At 27.2% G+C, this 18,522-nt stretch overlaps 1 protein-coding gene across 4 annotated transcripts in view; it reads right to left on the bottom strand.

The window, feature by feature from the left end:
- Window positions 1-9,077: 9,077 nt before the first annotated feature.
- Window positions 9,078-18,522, bottom strand: part of LOC107453590 (uncharacterized) — an 85,734-nt gene continuing 76,289 nt past the window's right edge. For 3 of the 4 annotated variants that reach the window (XM_016070466.3, XM_016070465.3, XM_016070467.3), the window contains exons 3-4: window positions 12,558-12,951; window positions 9,078-12,425 (exon numbers count right to left, since the gene is read on the bottom strand). In XM_016070466.3, the coding sequence (XP_015925952.1) occupies window positions 12,416-12,425; window positions 12,558-12,951 (404 nt within the window). In that variant the 3' untranslated portion in view covers window positions 9,078-12,415. Of the gene's footprint in view, window positions 12,952-18,522 lie in introns of all 4 variants that reach the window. The other variant, XM_071179987.1, reaches the window with a different exon arrangement.

The raw sequence follows: 18,522 nt of genomic DNA, 5'->3' as shown, positions 1-18,522 counted from the left end.
AAGAAATGCATTTTACCTTAATACACACATCTGTAACAGTATCCGAAATCGGAAGTCATCAGTTGCAAGTTTGTTGATAATAGAAATTAAAAATTATTGAGGAATTTTTCTTCAAATGTTTGGCGTGTTCTGTTCCTGAAAGATTTACTAATATTCTGGAGATTTTTTTCAAGTTCTTCGGCCTTTTCCTTAGGGAAATTTTGTTTCTTATTTGCTGCTAAAAAATGGCGTCTGATTCAGTCAATGACTTTGATGGAACTAAATGAAAACGTGATAAATTAATGTCCGATATTTACAGGCTCCCGCTAGACGGCGTACTCGAGCGTTGCGATCGCGAATAATGGACAGTAACGGAAAAAACTTGTAAGTTTAGGTGATCGGACGGATCTCAGCTGATTAATTTTAGAAACACTTCCAATAGCTCTTTAGCTTGTTTACTCAGTATTAATGAATATTACGTAATTATGTATAAGAATATTATGGTATAATGCTATTCAGTATTAATGAATATCAGTGACAATTTTTTTTCTTTCCCTTTTTTAAAATTATTTCAAATAATACATGTAATTTTATTTACAAATATTTCTAAAGGGTAAAAAGCCAAGCCTTGACATCTACTTAAGAATACATTTCTCAGTTAATGGTTAGTTTAGTTGAAATAGTTGAAATAACACTGTATTCTTAAAGAGTATTATCTGAAGTAATAAGATTAATATGCACGCAAATAAATGTTTATTGTTTATTAAGTTGAGGTTCAAAATATAAAAGAGGAAGCACATTGTTAAACAATCTCAATAAAAGAGGCAATTTGAATTTATTTTAACTAGGAAAATAACAATAAAATATTATTACTCTAAATAGCGAAATAAAAAGAAGTTATTTTTATTGTTTGTCAGTTATTATTCATTTCTAGACTTTTGCTTTTAAATATCGCTTGCAATTTAATTAGTGGTTTAATACATTTTTAAAAATTGGTGTTCTTTTTAATAAACTAAAGCGGGAAAAATGCATAATATCATTACAAAAATTTCTAATATCTATTTCGAACAGTGTTTTCAACGAATAATTGATGGATTTTTAATTAAATTTGAAGTTTTTTCTGGGAATATATCTTAAGTATAATGGCTGTGATAATTATAGAAGTAGAAAAGCATAAAAATTATCCATTTGGTAAGTTTATACAATAAATTAGCTTTATTTAATGTATAATTCTGTAAAAGCAACTTTTGAATAATTGTTTAATAAATTGATAACAAACCTTCTTTTCATATATTTTTTAAATTAGCAGTGTACTAGGTTAAAATATTTTATGATGTTTGCAAGATATTTTTGATAAGAAGATTTGTTGTAGATGAAACTTTAAAAAGTTAAATAAAATTTTCAAATTTGAAAAAATATTTTCAGAAAACTTATATTAGCAATCTATTAGCATTATTTGTTAAATTTATCTAAAATATTTTGTTTTAATGAATTGAAAAAACAATAACTTGTTTCTATATGAGTATTCAGAATTCTTACGAAGTAAAAAAAGTAGCCAAATTTTTCAATCTCCTGTAAAGATAATTAAGATTACATTTCTATTCCCAATTAAGTTTTAACTTCATCTTAATTAAAATTTCCAATCAAAATCTATCTCAATTTAAAAGTACGAATATATATACCATTCATTTTGATTAATTTTTTAAAAAATAAATTCTAAAATTAATCATAGCAACAATTTTATTTATGGATTTAGTAAAATTTACACAGATTTTTTAAAGAACCATTTTAGAATAATTTTCAAAAATTAATTAATAATCACATATGTAGAAAGATGTGTTAGAAATGAATATTTAATTTCAAAATTTAGAATAAAGGGCAGTAATTAATACTGAAGTTTCATGTAAACTTATCAAAATTAAACTTGATATGCCATACCATTTATCAACAGAAGGTGTTCATTAATTCCTTATTATATTATTAAATAATGAAGAATGTGATTTTCACGTTGTTCGAAATTTACATAATTCTTAAGGTTTATGAATTGCTAATTTTATCTAGCAGCAATAAAATGCTGAAGTTACTGTAAATTGCCTATTTGGCAGGGTATTGTAGAATACTTAAGATTCTAAAAATTTTCACATTATTTCGCACCATTATCTGTACTTTTATAAAAGGCCACTTAAATCAGAAATATTTAAATTTATATAAATTGCGACTTTATCCAACAATTAATGAATTGTAATCTCAGTTTTTTAAAACACGAATTTATGCTAATGAAATTTTAAGAGATTTTAATTTCCATAAGGGTTAGCTCCAAAGCGCATTTTATCATTTTTCGGAGATACGTACTTTGTTTTTTCTGAATTATTGATAACCTGAAAAACATCATGGGCAGAAACAGCGAAACAAATAGAATATTCTACAGCAAAAATTAAAACAGAAAATGGTTTTATTGTAAAAAGTAATAAAACAAATAAATAATAAATATTTAGCTGGTAGACCCTGTTAATTATATGGAAGTAAATTTAGGTTTATACTGTCAGCGCCATCTGGTGCCATATCTTTTTTTATTATAAAAAAACGCACAACGTAGTGCGTTTTAAAAGTTTTCAAAAAAAGTTAGATATTCTAGCAAAATTATATAAAAATAAAATTATGTATCAATAAAATTATATATCAATAAAATTATATATGAATAAAATTATTTATGAATAAAATTACATTAAGCGATTCCCCTGTGCAGAAAAAAAGGAAGGGAAAACCTCTCTAGTTTCTCATGGAAGTGTACGTAAAGTGAAGTCCTTATGTATCTATGAATTCCCCTTATGTATCTATGAAGTCTTATGTACCTATGTTACCTATGTATATATAAACGTTCGCTAACTATTATTTGAAATCTATGTTCTCCCTCTGTTTAGTAAAACATTCTTGCATAATTTGAAAACGAGTAAATTGTTTAAGAAAATACAAATAAACCTTAAGTTTTCAGTGAACATTTGTATTTCTGACATGCATCTATTTACATTTTATTACACAACTATTTTGAAATCTTAAATACTTAAAAGAATACCATTTCGTTGGCGTCTTCATTTGTTCAGATCTGATATGATTGTTGCTTTTTCCACGTCATTTGATTTTAACAGAAAATATTTAGAAAACAATGCACGTGACTAAAATTTGAATAGTTTGTGTAAAAAGACGTATTCAAATGGATCATGCAGATAAATTCTAAAACATGGATTTGGTAAATCATGATAAGGGAAATAAGCTTTAGAAACAATCATGTTATTTAAATATAAAACATGTCTAGTTTTTCGAAATAGACTGAACTGAATTATGGTGAAAGATATCGATGGAATAGAAACACAGAATCTGTCCCGAAAATGGGACAGCAAAAAATATTTTGTCTAGCAAAAGCAAAAATTTTTGACAGCAATTTTTTTTTTTTTACGGTCCCCAAAATAGTACCTTCTCCAAACATAGGGACGAAATATTTTATAAGTAAGGTAATGAAATGATGTAAATAAATAAAAAATAATGATTAATTATAAATTAATAATTATAAAAATTGCAAAGATGAATGATTAATTATTTACTTCTCTTTTGCTATTAGAATGTTCTAAACAGGATAGTGTTGTTATTTCATAATATGATTATTTCCTGAATATTTAGTGCAACCACGTATTCGTTAAAGTACAAGCTCCAGATCTTTCTTTTTTGGATCACCATCCACTTTTCAATTCCGAATATTTTTAACACTCCCTTATAAAAAATAATAAATAATTAAATAAATAAATCATAAATAAATAGATAATAAATAAATAAATAATAAAAGTTTTTATCTTATTTTAAGTCTCTTGAAATTTTTGTTAGGATACACTATTACAACGTTTAAGCTTTTATGTTATTGGAAATATATCCATTGTTGTTGTTTTTGTCGTAGGCCATTAAGGCAATGAGGACGATAGTTCTTGTTTTCCAGGGGCGCCATCTATGACCGAGAATTCGACTTCTGTCACATCCATACATCCAATCCGCTTATAAGGCGGACCTATTCATTCATTCATTCACACATCATAATTTTAACATGAATCAGAGAACGATCAATCTCCTATTCAGTACCCCAGAGATGTAATTTGTTATGGGAACATGAAGGACTTTGTGACCCGACATATTTTAGGTGCATCAGTTACCATTTATTACACAGAGTCTGCAGGTGGCTGGGATCAAACGCTCGTTCTGACGAACGCGAATTCGACACCCTGCCTGTCAGACTATCACGGCCAATATATCTATTGGGTAGTGTATTAAAAGGGGAGACGTTATAGTACTAAGAAAACTGCTTTAATAATAAATTTATGCTAAATTTAAAATGTTCATATTTCATCAATATAAAATCAAAACATATATTAATTTTAATGTGTGCTCAACACTAAATTCGTCTATAGTTTATTACGACCCTCTAAAAATTCTCAACACCCCTCAGTTACCTTTAGTCGCGCTAACTGGGAAAGGGGGATTCGGTAGCGTCTAAGTAAGGAATCTAAAGATTATAAACGGGATCAACTCTGTAAAGATTTTAAACGGGAATACAGCGATGGTGATTCCAAAATTTTATTATTCTTTGCTTAAAACTACAAATTTGCAAAATTCTAACTTCGAATCACTGGTTTATTTTATAAGGTTTTATTAGAAATACCCTATAAGTTTAAAAATAGGTAATAAGGTTTTATTAGTAATACGCTAAGAATTGAACTTGAATTAGCTTTTAAAAATACTTTATTGAGTTAAATTTCTAATTTGGTTAGGATAAATAAGTTATTCTGTGCTCATTACTATCATGAATTCTTAATTTTATGTGGTACATCAACAAAAGCATTTTAGTTGTCTCTGTTTTCAATATTCATATACATGTAACCAACAAATCTGTCTAAATTCTAATATTTTCTTATCGCTTAAGGCTATAGATTCCATTTTTTATCAAAACACAATTTTTTAATACATTGTAATCTTGTAAATTAATACTGCATAGTTAGATTTTTTACTACTTTTTACAACTTTTTACTCCTCTACGTCCTGTTTCTTTTTGGGCTAACAGAATTTAAAGTAATTTTTCTAAATCTTCTTTTTTTATTGTTTTTTTTATTGTTTCTTTTTTAAGTTACCAGGCTTTGATAAATGTTTAAAAAGGTTTCTTGGTAATTGGTTTACTTCTTTCGTTTGCTATTTATTCGCGAAATTTGATTTCATTGACAAAATGTTCTTTATTTTTTACGATTTTTTATACTATTTTAATTTGAATACTATTTTATTATTGAACACTGTTTTACGATATTACGATTTTTTATACTATTTTGATTTGAATACTATTTTATTATTGAACACTATTTTACTATATTACGATTTTTTATACTATTTTGAAATATTTAATGCTGCAATAAAAAAGAATGTGTTAAAAGTGAAACTTGATTGTCTTTATTTCTGGGAAAAGCTGCTTGCACTACATTTAAAATTAGCATTAAATATAGACAAAAATAGTATTTTAAAATAAAATACTGCTTTGTTCCGTAATATATGTAGGTTATTAGGCGAAACATAATAAGGAAATTTTACATTATTTTGTCCTTTGTTTGATTTATTGCTGTTTTCAATTATTGTTACTTATATTATTATAAAACTTTGTCAGCTCGATATCAAATTCTATGGGCACAGATTTTGTTCTTAGGTTAGTTTACGTTAAATTATTGTTAGAGTAACATTTCGAATTTGTACAACTTATTTAATTGATATAATGCAAGTTATTTTCATATTAAATTTTCTTTATTGAAAATGATTGCACGTGCATAATGAAAATACGTAGTGCGAAAAGAAGAAGAAAAAAAAGAAAATGCTTCTGCTTATCACGTGTTACCTTAGATCAGTGTTTCCCAAACTTATGACTTTTGCGTACCCTTTCTAAATTTTTCGTAACGCTGCGTACCACTAATAAAAAATGAATGTATTTTTTAGTATAAAAAATTGCACAAAAGTTAAAAATCACAACTGGCTGTTGACTCCACTAATTATTAACTGTTAACTCAGCAAAAAATAGCCAATAGGAACATACTTAATCGTAAATTTTCATGGCTAGCTTTGTTTTTAGATATAAATTTCTGAAATTTTCGTTTGTCGCAAGATATTTTGCATAGGAACGCGTATCCCCGCTAAACTGCTCCCGTACCCCTGGGGGTACGCGTACCACACTTTGGGAAACTCTGCCTTAGATGCACGAATTTTTTTCATTCAATTTTTTTGTTAAAGTGCAATTGGACGTAAATACATAAAACCTAAGCTATAGCTTTCCCAGTTTAATTCTTTAAAAAAAAAGATTGTTTTATTTTTAAGATTAAAAAAATTTATGGTATAAGCTTAAAAAATGAATTCGCAATTATTTTTTAATGTTCAACTATGCTTATCGATAAATATTTCACATAAAGATGCTACAGCTCTTAAACACGAGAGTGAAAAATTTGGTATTAATCATGCAATGCCTGTCCACACAAAAAACTGAGCTTTATTGAATTTATTTGCTGAGTTTATAAGTTAAATTCCTTTATTGGAATATATTCGCTTCCCAGTTGAACACTTTCTCGGTGAAAATAAGTTATTTGATATCGATGATATATGAAGGACAAAGATGAAATACTTAGAAAAACATTCGGTTTTTGAAGGTTGTGTACGATTGAAACATCTGATTTCTCAAAGAGCTTGATGTGAAAGGGTGATAGCGAGGAGTAACATGAAGCAGCCTTAATAATAAGTTCTATATCGCATTATTTATAACGAAAATCATTATGAGATTTGTTGCCTTCTTTGGATTTATCTCTTCTCCTCAAAAATAGGAAAACTTAAATTCGAATTTTTTAGGTTTTAAAATTTTTAAATATTTAAATCTTGATATCTAATGTAATCATTAATAACAAAACTTCAAGCAAATATAATTTTTTTTCGAAGTTTATGGTTATTGAAGTCTATCAAAAAATTCTTTGATCCAATTAAACAAAAAGTTTTAGATTCGCACTCTGGTTTAAAATGTGGTTAAGGACGTTAAACATACAAAAGAAAGTTGTAACGGGAATCGAAACTTTTTGTCAATAATTATTTTATTTAATTCTCAGAAACCACCTTTTAATGGAATTATATATGTATATGTATATATANGAGGATTTTGCATTTATTTTGAAGAACAAGACGGCCCCTGAAATCACACTAGTTGAAAATAAAATTATTTCTAAATTTAAAAAAAAAATCAAGTGTACAAAATTTTCTTAAGTAAAAATATTTCACACTGCTGTTTCCGAGTGTGAATCTGTGTTAAAGTGAAATTTCCACAAAACTAAGTAATTTGTGGTAAAAAGAGAGAAAATGTTATCCTTAGAGCCTTACAAATTATATTTATATATTTATATATATATATATATATATATATATATAATTTCTGTTTTATCAATGCTGGTACAATAAAGAGAAATGATCTGTTTGTTTAGAAAAAGTACAGATTTAAATATTATTTCGTTTTTTCCTCAACAGAAAAGTATGGTCAAAACTGCCTGAATATCGTAAAACTTACCGTGTTTCTGGCTCCATGTGACAGCAAAAAACTGGATAATTATTACCGAAACACTTTGGTTTTGATTTTGGTAAAATAAACAGTGATATACGGTTTTAAAATACATGACAAATTTTGGTAAATGTGATCAAATTTGGAAATTTTATCATGACTCCTTACAGCAGTGGATAAAGACCCTTCGGTTAAATTTACTTTTCAGTTTTGTATTTTGTCTACTAAATGTGTGGCAATAAGAATTATAATTTTTGGTAAAACAATTACCATATGAATGCTAAAATTACAAATAAAGGATTAAATAATGCATATTTTAGTTTTATTAACCAGTGTCATGGATTTTATTCTCCAGAAATGTCATTATCCAACAGTACGGTAACTTTACTAGAATTTTTTTCTCTGTGTAGTACTGAAATATTATGTTTCATCAATAGGTACTGTGAAACCACATCAACGAACTGAACTGCTAGAAAGCAATCATTTGCATTGGTTTGCATTTGTTTTTTAATTTACTTATGGCAGAAAATAGTGCTTATCGAGGACAGCACAAAACGAAAGTCAAAATATTTCCAACGTTTGTTTTTGCGTTTTTCCCGTCAGTCGTATTATTTAGTTAGGGTGTCTAATATTTCATATTATTTTATAACCGTCGTTGAACAGCCAACCCAATTTTTGGTTTACGCTACTAATGTTGTACTCCATAGCCTTGTAGTTTGGAACATAATCCAAAAGACAAGGAAACTCCTGGATCATGTACTGTGAGAAATTTGCCTTCGTGGAGGACTTTTTGATGGAACTAACCCTCATTTGCGTTACATTGAGGGTAAAACCACGAGCACCTCCCACGGTAAGCTTGACGGCAAGGGGACTCTAACCAATGATTCGCCTACCACTGAGGATATTTTACGTCGGCGCATTGGTCGGTGCATGCCAGATGCGGAATTTGTATTTACCTTGGCCATATGAAGAAGGCAAATGGTTAAAATTAAAAAAAAAATCACTTTTCTTTATTTGAATCATTTTTTTAAAAGCTGCAACTTTAAAGATTATTTAAAACAGATTACTAACCATCAAAGGAAAAATAAGGTTTTGTCAGAAAATTTTTCAAACTTTTTAGGAAAGGAATTAGAATTAGGTTATTGGTTAATTTCATGACTGATTAGTAATTAACTTAAACAGTTACATCTTGCTCATTTAATAGAAAATTTCTAAATCAGGTTATGCTATTTTTTGAAATAGGTGTTTGGATAAGGCCACTCTTGAAATAAAGAGATTCGAACAAAGCCTTCTTTACTAAAAAGGAAGCATAAAAAATGAAATTGAATATTTAATTGCATATAAATTTAAATTACCCAAACATAAATTTTGGTATTTAACGTCAAAAAATTTAATAAGCAACTATTTTTCATTAATCAATTATTAATAGTAACGGAATGAACATGATATGAAACTTATATTACTGTGTAATTTATGATACTAAAACAAAAACAGCCCATGTAATAATTTCTTTTATTATTTCAAATAAAAGAATATTAATTTTTTTCACATGAATTGGCATTATGCCATCCAACAACATTTTTTTCAAATTTTTTATAACTACCTTCTATGCAGCATTTTTCTTGTACATCAAGTGAGAACCACATGATTCTCTTACAAAGTTGATTTCTTCTTAAGATTCGGTAACGTGCTTGTTTATTCAGTAAAAACATTATTTATAACTTTTCATGAGCTCAAATGAGCTAGTGTAAAGCAACTAAATGACACAACAGAGCTTACAGCTACCTAAACCTCGTTCATTGAAAAACTTGGCTTACAATAAGCATTTATCAAGTTTTAATAAGATTTTAGGAACGTTAGAAAAGTATAAAATAAGTACAAAATTAAATTATATACACATATGAATCACAAAATTACATAAATATTATATATAAGTTCATATTTGAGTTAAATTAATATTATTTGAAATATACATTAGTCTATCCTGAAAGCTTTATTTTCTAATTACTGTTTTATATTTTTAATTGCATGCTTGAAATTTAAAAAAACTGAACTTGCACTACAACCATATTTGCTTCAAATTTGCAGTTTAAACGAAAGGTCATAGAAAATACATCATGCTTGTCTCATAACTTTTTTATGCTTGACATTTTTGTGTATGACAGTATCGAAGAATCAAGAGCAACAGCATCAAGAGAATTAAAGAAACCATATTGATGCTGATTCATACCATATTGCTACCATATTAAGTTGGCGAAAATTTAATTAATTTTATTAAAATTATTTTCTAACATAAAATAAGTTTTTTAATGAACATCATACAAATGAGGGTGAATATATTCGTAGAAAGAAGATAAATAACATAGTAATACTCATGTAAGCTCCTAAGATAATAAAACGAATTTGCATCAGAAACTAATATGTACAATATAATAAAAAGTTAAATATACAATAATAGTAATAAAAACACGAAAATGAATAAATAAATTAATAATGCTATACAAAATACACACAACTTTTTCTTAATTTAAACTTAAATAGTTGATTTTATTATATTCAGAATAAATATTTTATACCTATATACAAGTTGCATACATATGCAATATAAATTGACTTTGATTTGTTTTGCTAATGAAATAAAACATGCCCACAGCACCAAAACAGCCGCATGTCTTCCAAACTAATTTATTTTGAGCATATTAAATTTTTACAAATGCCTACAATCAAACTCGTAAATTACTTATCTAGCAGAGTTTATAGATAATATATTGCACATTTATAAATATTATTTTTATTCAATTTAATTATTAATTATTTAAGATAATTCAATAGGGAAATAGAATGATATTTTAATATGTGAAATTACAACAGATAATATACAACTTGTTATAATTACACAATAGCAGCTTGTAATATTCAGAAGAAAATTGTTTGCTTTCCATATTTATTTATTTTTGTTTACTTCGTTTTTATACGTGATAAATCCAAACTTTTGAACTAACAATCTAGCAACATTTTAAGATATGTAATACACATTTATGAATATCATTTATCTAAATTTGTAACATTATCGCAAATAAGGCATTCAGTTGGGATTCAACTGGGATTAAACTGCTTTAAAACGTGAAATTGCATGTAAAAATACAATTAGAGTATCATAGAAACGCCATAATTGCTGCATATTTCTACACTGAGAAAAAAGCATGGTCAAAACTACCAGAATATGCTTCTGGCTGTTTGAGTACTTGAAAAAGCACTGCATTTTTTATTGAAGTACTTTGGTACTGATTTTGGTAAAATTAATACTACACTATAGTTTCATAATGTGTGATAGAATTTGGTAAGTTTATCGTGATATCTTTTATTCGCCATTTATAACCATTTATTCGGTTAAATTTTCTTTTCAGTTTTGTATTTTTTACTAAATGCGTGGTAATAAGAACTTTAATTTTCAAAACCAGAATTTTCGGTAAACCGTTACCATTTGAACGGAGAAAAATGCTAAACAAATGATTTTAATACGTATATTTCAATTTTATTAACCAGAACGATTTTTTTTTGCTAGAAATATTATTACTATATAATACGGTAATTTTACCAGAATTTTTTTCTTCGTGTAGAATCTTTATAAGAACTTGTTGCTTTTCGGCGATTATAGATTTAGAAATAAGTACTCACTCGGAAAAATATTTCTTTTTTAATCCAAAACTAAATACTAATAAATTCAGATGTTTTGTTTTGAAAAATGAAATTTTAACCGAATGAAATCGACTTTTCATACTATCTCTAATACTAATATTCTATTTCTATTCAAAATAATTTTTATATCCTATTCACTTCCAAATACATTCTACCTTTATAAGAATTTCTGGTAACTAGAAGGAATATTGCTTTAATCTGAAACACAATGTAACTTACTTTAATATTCAATTGTCCATCAGTTTTGGAATGAATAATAAAAGTTATCATCATTAAGAAATATTGTCAAAAATGTTTTTGCAGTTTAAGTAATTGATTACACACATTAATTTACACTATAATTTAAAATTTTCTGCTGTATTAAGTTCCGGCAAGAATTTACGATCGATACTCAATGATTGAAATGTAATTTGTTCTAGTATTTTATAAAATTTCCTAATCTACCTTTTTTAAAATAAAAAATAGATTGATGCTGTGATAATATAATGACAATAATTATTATTATTGAAATATGTCAATTATTATTGTAAATTTCTACCAGTGAAAGTTTTCAAACAATTATAGTAAACAGTATTTATAATTGATAATTTCGTAAATAAGTATCGTTCGTATAAGTAGCCCAGGACTTGAGAGTTTTTCATAATTGAGTAATTCATTTAGTACTAGTAAAAACATCAATATAAAAATAAAATAAATAGGAACAAAAATATATAAATTTAAAATTTTAGTTTTTTTTTCTAATTCCTTATTAAAATATCAGAGGTAATTTATTAGTAAATAAAAATTATTAAAAGTACTTTTAGGGAAGTTGAATTTTTCTGAAATGTGCCTATGTACAAAATAGTAACTATAACGTAATAATGTAAGCACAGATTTAAGGAAATTATAAATGTTGTAGAAAATGATATGTATACTAGTAATAATATATGTATACTAATAATAATAATACGAAGCAAAAAATTATAAATAGTTAACAAATATGAAGCTCATAACTATCAATAATACTAATGAGCTATATAGTTCTATATACAAATGACTCTAGATGTTTGATTCCTTAAAGAAGCCATATTTTGCAGTGAACGAGGTACGAAAAAAATAAATCCAGCTCATGTTGCTCATACCAAAGCCACTCCCTCAAAAAGGTCTAAAAGGAAAAAAAGAACAGAACTCAAAAAATGAATTTTTCTTTTTTAAAACAGGGATGATAAGGATAAGACTCGCTGAAAGTTTTTAATTCATTTCGTTACTTAGGAAAAAATAAAGCATGGTGCTTTACCTTTCCCCGAAGATGGACGAACTTTTCAAATCAGCTTCTTGGAACTCAGGGGGTGCTTCACGTTTACCGAATCTTATAAAGGTATCGTTTACATTCTCTTTCTTAGCTTTCTGAAAAGCTCTGATGCAGTTGGGATCACTGAGGAGAGCTTTCATCAGTTCCCGGGTGTTCGAAACTCTGCAGCCGTTGTGGTTAAGGATGAAATGTTGTGCACTGACTTTAAAACCATCGTCTCCCACATTGTCTGACAATTCGATGTCGCCCATTTTTGGTTGATCCATTGAGGAAGAGACTGCCTGAAGGTCCCTGGCATTCCGGTTTTCTGATGGAGATCCCCGTCCGAAACGAATGAAAGTTGAGTCAACAGCCTTTTTTCTCTGACCTTGGGTAATCTCTAAAAGAAAAATTATTAGCAGTTATATTTCGTCCCATATTTTAATGTAGAATACAAATTTGCAATTAATTAGCTGAATGGATCAATGTAAAGATAATTTTATTTTCTTGTTTGCTAAAGCGTATCTTCTATTATTTGCTGTTTTTTTCCGGTGAGGCTTATAACTAATCAGGTATACATCTGGTATTTATCATAATCTGCGTTAGAAGTGCAACTTACCAAACGAAAGATTAACTGTATGCACCGAAGAGCCATTACATTATGACCACTCTCCATCTATAACAATGGGCTCGCTCAGGTTTTCATGGTTTCTCGCCCAGGAACAATATTTTCATGGGGCACATTAGGACCCAAAATCCTCATAGAACAATCCCTGACGTCTGTAAGCTACTTGAACATAGTTACTGACCAGGTTCACCCATTCATGGCAACAGTTTTTCCTGCGGGGGATGGTGTTTACCAACAGGATAATGCTTCATGTCATAAGGATCGAATCGTCATGGATAGGTTCGAGGAACATTCCAGTGACTTTCAAGTCATGTCTTGGCCCCCAAATTCACCTGACCTTAATCCAATAGAGCATTTGTGGTCCTACTTGGAAAACCAAATTCGTACTGCCACGCTACCCCCTCGCAAGGTGAGGGAATTGCAGGACGAGTTGGTGAGCGCTTGGTACCAGATACCTCAGACTACCTATCAGCACCTTGTGGAATCAATACCACTGCGGATGCTAGCAGTTTTGAGGGCTAAAGGTGGTCCTACATGTTATTAGCAGGGTGGTCATAATGTAATGGCTCTTCGGTGTATATAGTATCATTTAACGTATGATCTACAAAATTTACCATAATTTGTCCATGACTTAAAAGATAAATTTTTTATTTCATTAGTTCTTGTTAAGTTTTCACTCATTAAATTTGTAAAAATGCGCTTTAAAAGAGTAAGTATCAATCTAAGAAGCACATATACCTTTTAAAAAAGAATTCAGTAACTTTATCCCCATACATTGATAAATTATTAACGTTAATTTTACTAGTAAGAATTTGACATACGAAACATAAGATAAATAATTCGTAAGAATGTGCAAAAAACTTATTTTTTTAAGGATTAGAACTGCGAGTTAAAAAATGACTAACATTTTAAATTATTTAAATGCTATTGAAAACTCTTTCTTATGGATGTAGTGTCAGAAATGGAGGTCGGCGAAAGTTTGCAATTTGCAGAGAAAGCAGACTGTTTGGTTTTCTGACGCAGACAGGTCTCCGGTGTCCCATCTGCGTTAAAAGGGCAAAATAAACTAATAGGTCCATAATGTTTTCGAACGTATATGCACCAAATTTAATGCGAATCGGTTCATAATTGTGGATTTGTATAAGGTACATACGTATACACATATACATAAACATATCTGATTTACTTATATAGACAACATTTTTAGGCTGATAAAAAAAGCCTTTTTAAAATTTTGAACAAGCTATTTAATCATAATGTATATTTTTATGGAATATATTTGTTTTTGAATGTATTTCATTCTAAAATATCAGACATTGGCTCTTCATTTGCTCTATTAAATGTTTTGTTTTATTTTATTATTCTTTGTAATCTGTTATGATTTTTTGTTAGCCTTATAGTTTGTTTTATCATCTGTAATATTTTATCATTATTTTTATTATAAGTTAGATACCTGGATTTAGACAAAATTATTTTTATTTTCTACTTAAAAAACAAAGTTTTATTCTGTTAAGAATTTACATGAGTGCGTTAGAAATCTGTGCTTTTTATGGCGTTGTTTCTTAAAATTTATTCTAAAGCTCATGTTTTTATCGAAGCGTCTGATAAAATTATTATTGCACACTTAGTATAATAATAGAAAGAGATTAAGATGTTCTTATTAATTAGAAAAAGTTATACCAATTATATAGGAAGAACTACTCTGAAATTCAATTGAGTTTTTAATTATTGAAATCTTACCATTTTATTAAAAGATTTTATTGTATAACCAATCTGCGTTAAGAAAAAAAATCAATTTTGATTTATTCGATTATCTGTTTTATCTGGTATTAAATCACTTGAGTGTGCTAAATAATTAACTGTAAGTGAAAAAATGTTTAATTGGAAAAAAGGACAAGAAAAATTATTTATTTATATCTTTCATAAATAGAAATATAACTGCGTTCAAATTATTATTTAAACATTTTGTTCTTGATTTAAACATTAGACGTATTTAAAGAATTCTACAAATTGTATTTCAAAATATAAGAAAGTAAAATCAGAAAAAGTATCCTGCATTTAGGATAGTACTGAGGTAGTACAGTAATCAAGATTATTAAATACGGAAGTTCTGAATATTATAATCTTAAACAAAACTCTGAAGCATCTGTGTACAATTTATTTGTTGAAATGCATTCATTTGTTTCAATTACAAAACTGGGACACGCAAAATTATGTTCGCCTACCTCACAATTTTTATGATGAGTTAAAAATAATTATACCATGGTTATTTATAGACAATTTTAGGACTCAAAAGAATGTGTTAAACATTGCAAAATATTCAATGGCCTTTGGGTTAAAATAATGCATTGCTACGATGAACTCAAAATATCAATAAAGAAAAGTTTTTTAAACACCATTTATGCTCACACTGACCGAAATTTTTTTTTACTCACTATCGTCTTCACATAACTTTCTGATGAGTATTATATTGTTTTTTGGTCGAATTCATCCTTTCATGCTGTTAAAATATAAGGTATCTGTCCTGCACAAAGCAAACTGCTTTTTTTTCTTTTTCTTAACTGCATCTGTACATATTTCAAAAACTTTTTTCAGGAAAATTAAAAACTTTTTAAAACGATTTTTAATGCCAAAGTTATTAGTGATTGTATAGCTAAATCTGCTTTTTAAATAAAACACATTCTAAAATTAAGTTAAGGTAATTAAAATGCTTAATGAAGAAATGAATTGCTCTGTCAGCGCTCTTAAAAAAAGGAAGGGACTTAATAAAAGAATATTTCTAATTGGTAAATTCAAAAACTTCCTTTAAGAAAAGAAGCATATTTTAAATCAAAAACAAATTTAAATGTTTTTTTTCTGTTTTAAAGTCTGTAGGCTATTTAATTAAATACATTTAATTTGCTAATACTCTGAAAAACTAATATATCAAACAAGTGAAAAGCTTTTTATTTACTGATTTACTCTCTATTTATTTAATAAATTTATAGGCATCGAAAGTTTGTTTACTTAATTTTTAAATATAAAAATGTTCGTTTTTATTAAATTTAAATCACAAATAAAAATTTAAAATTGTCGGTAACATTGTAAATAGCTTTTATTTTAAAAATAAGTGATTTCGAATGCAAATATTAAATAGAAACAATATTATACATTGAATACTTTTCTTCAAACTTTTCCTATCTTTTATACTTTCTCTTACCTTTTTTTAGTTAGGCAGAAAAGTTTGAATTATATGTGTTCAATTGACATTTTTAGTGCATGACTTTAAATTACATTCAGCTATTTTACAAGATTATTTTAATATTAAATGTAGTAAATTTTGATGGCTGCTACTTTTTTTAAAAAAAGGCAAATAAATTTTATTTAATAAGTTTTTTAACGTAGTAAAAGGTTTCTTTTTAATAATAACAGAACATTTGAAACAGAACTCTTTAAAACAGGATATGTGATAACAAAAATTAGAACAAAAATTTTATTGCTTTTTTTATTGCGGTTTAATTGCCGGTATTAAAATTTGGCAAAAATTATATCCTTTAAATATTTTGAAATTATTAATCAAAGGAAAAAAAAACACTGTTTTATTTTGTAATATTTCAATGAGATTAAAATGTTAAAGTTCATATGTTTGTGCTTTAATTTTGAAGAAATGCTATTTAAATGTAAAGTTAAATTGGGTTAGAGAATTAATACTTAAAAATTATCATTTAAGAGTTTCTTCTTCAATTTATCTTATAACTAATGTGATGACAAACTATTTAATATTTTTTGATGAAACTGATTCTTATAATTTAAATTATAAAGAACAAAATTTGTGTATTTTTAATTTAAGAAAGCGATAAGTAATTGCAAAATTCTACTCAGGATAGGCTGAAATATTGATTTTGTTATGAAAAGAAGAACAATTAAATTGATTTCAAAATATTTGTCAAAAATTTTAATATTTTTGCAACCCACTGTTTAATGACAATTAGATGTGGATACAAAAGTCCAAAATAAACACAAACATAATTAAGACTCAATTCAGTTTTTTAATGTTGCTTAATGGATTAAAATATATGTTTTTTGTTTACAATGGTTAAATATAATCTTTAAAATTGAACTATCAAATTGAATATGTTTTTGATTGTTTTTGTCATGTTCGTCATCTGTAATGAATTGCATTAATTCATGGTTCGTTTGTCTGTTTCAAAAACTGACAAGCTCCCCTGGTGGGAGGAAAATGAAGTCTTTTTATAACTTTACACTCAATCATTTTAATTTTTGGAAGATGACCTGATTTCTAATTTCCTCTAATTTAAAAACTTGTGCATGCATATACATTTTAAATTTTTAAAGGAAAATATATAAAAAGCTGCTGTATTGAGCAAGCAATAAAATTAAAGTTTAGATATTATACCTTATTTTTGAAAGAATTTTTAAGTTCTAATTTTTTATTTCGTTTTTATTATTTCGAATACTAATTTTATTCACTCATTCCAAAATCAGCGAGTACACATGAGAGGACTAGACAAGCATTAAGTTTTTGAAATCTCAGAAAAACTCTTATCATTATTTAAATCAAATATTTCTCTAGGAAGTTTTTATGTTAGCTTAAGTTCAGGTATTTCAAATGAATAGAATTACATTTTCGTGTAATCTCATTAGCAAAAAACATTAAGGATGTTTCTTTCTATCTCAACTTTCTGCTTTTAAGATTTATATGAAAAAATTAAAAAGCAGCAAAAAGGACCATCTTAAAGTTGTAAAGATTTATTATATGAAATGCTTTAAAACCCACTTAAATCATTAGAAACACACTAAGCATAGAGGAGTTACATCTTGAAATTATTAAATACTTCAGAAAATTCTTATGATGAATGCATTTTGTTTAGAAGTACCATGAAAAATTAAACTCTAGTGCCTACAGTAATTATTAAATACAAATAATAATTGCTCATAATGAAATTTTACTGTGCTCGTTCATTAAAAAATAATGAGACCTAACTCTCATTTGTAGGTGTATAAACGTACATTATTCTGAAAAGAGAAAATCTTGAGCTGAGCATACGTCTTTTTATCAACCCTATTAACTTAATAACCTATTAACCTATGATGATCATTCATTTAAAAGCAATATGGCCATCGTTTGCTCAGCACGTTTAAGTTCTAACTCACTTTTTATTAAAGTATTTCCCACGGGATCATTTTTAGATGTTTGTTACTAAGTTTATTCTACATGCACTCATCATGTTTAATTCTAACTCTAAAAGCACATTGTAATTATAAATTTACTTCAGTCAGAATAACAACCAACCCTTAAAATTTATATATATATATATATATATATATATATATATATACGGT

Source organism: Parasteatoda tepidariorum, chromosome 4 (genome assembly GCF_043381705.1).
Source record: "Parasteatoda tepidariorum isolate YZ-2023 chromosome 4, CAS_Ptep_4.0, whole genome shotgun sequence".
Classification (NCBI taxonomy): domain Eukaryota; kingdom Metazoa; phylum Arthropoda; class Arachnida; order Araneae; family Theridiidae; genus Parasteatoda; species Parasteatoda tepidariorum.
The sequence above is the reverse complement of the archived record's forward strand: the minus strand, read 5'-3'. Positions and strand labels throughout refer to the sequence as shown.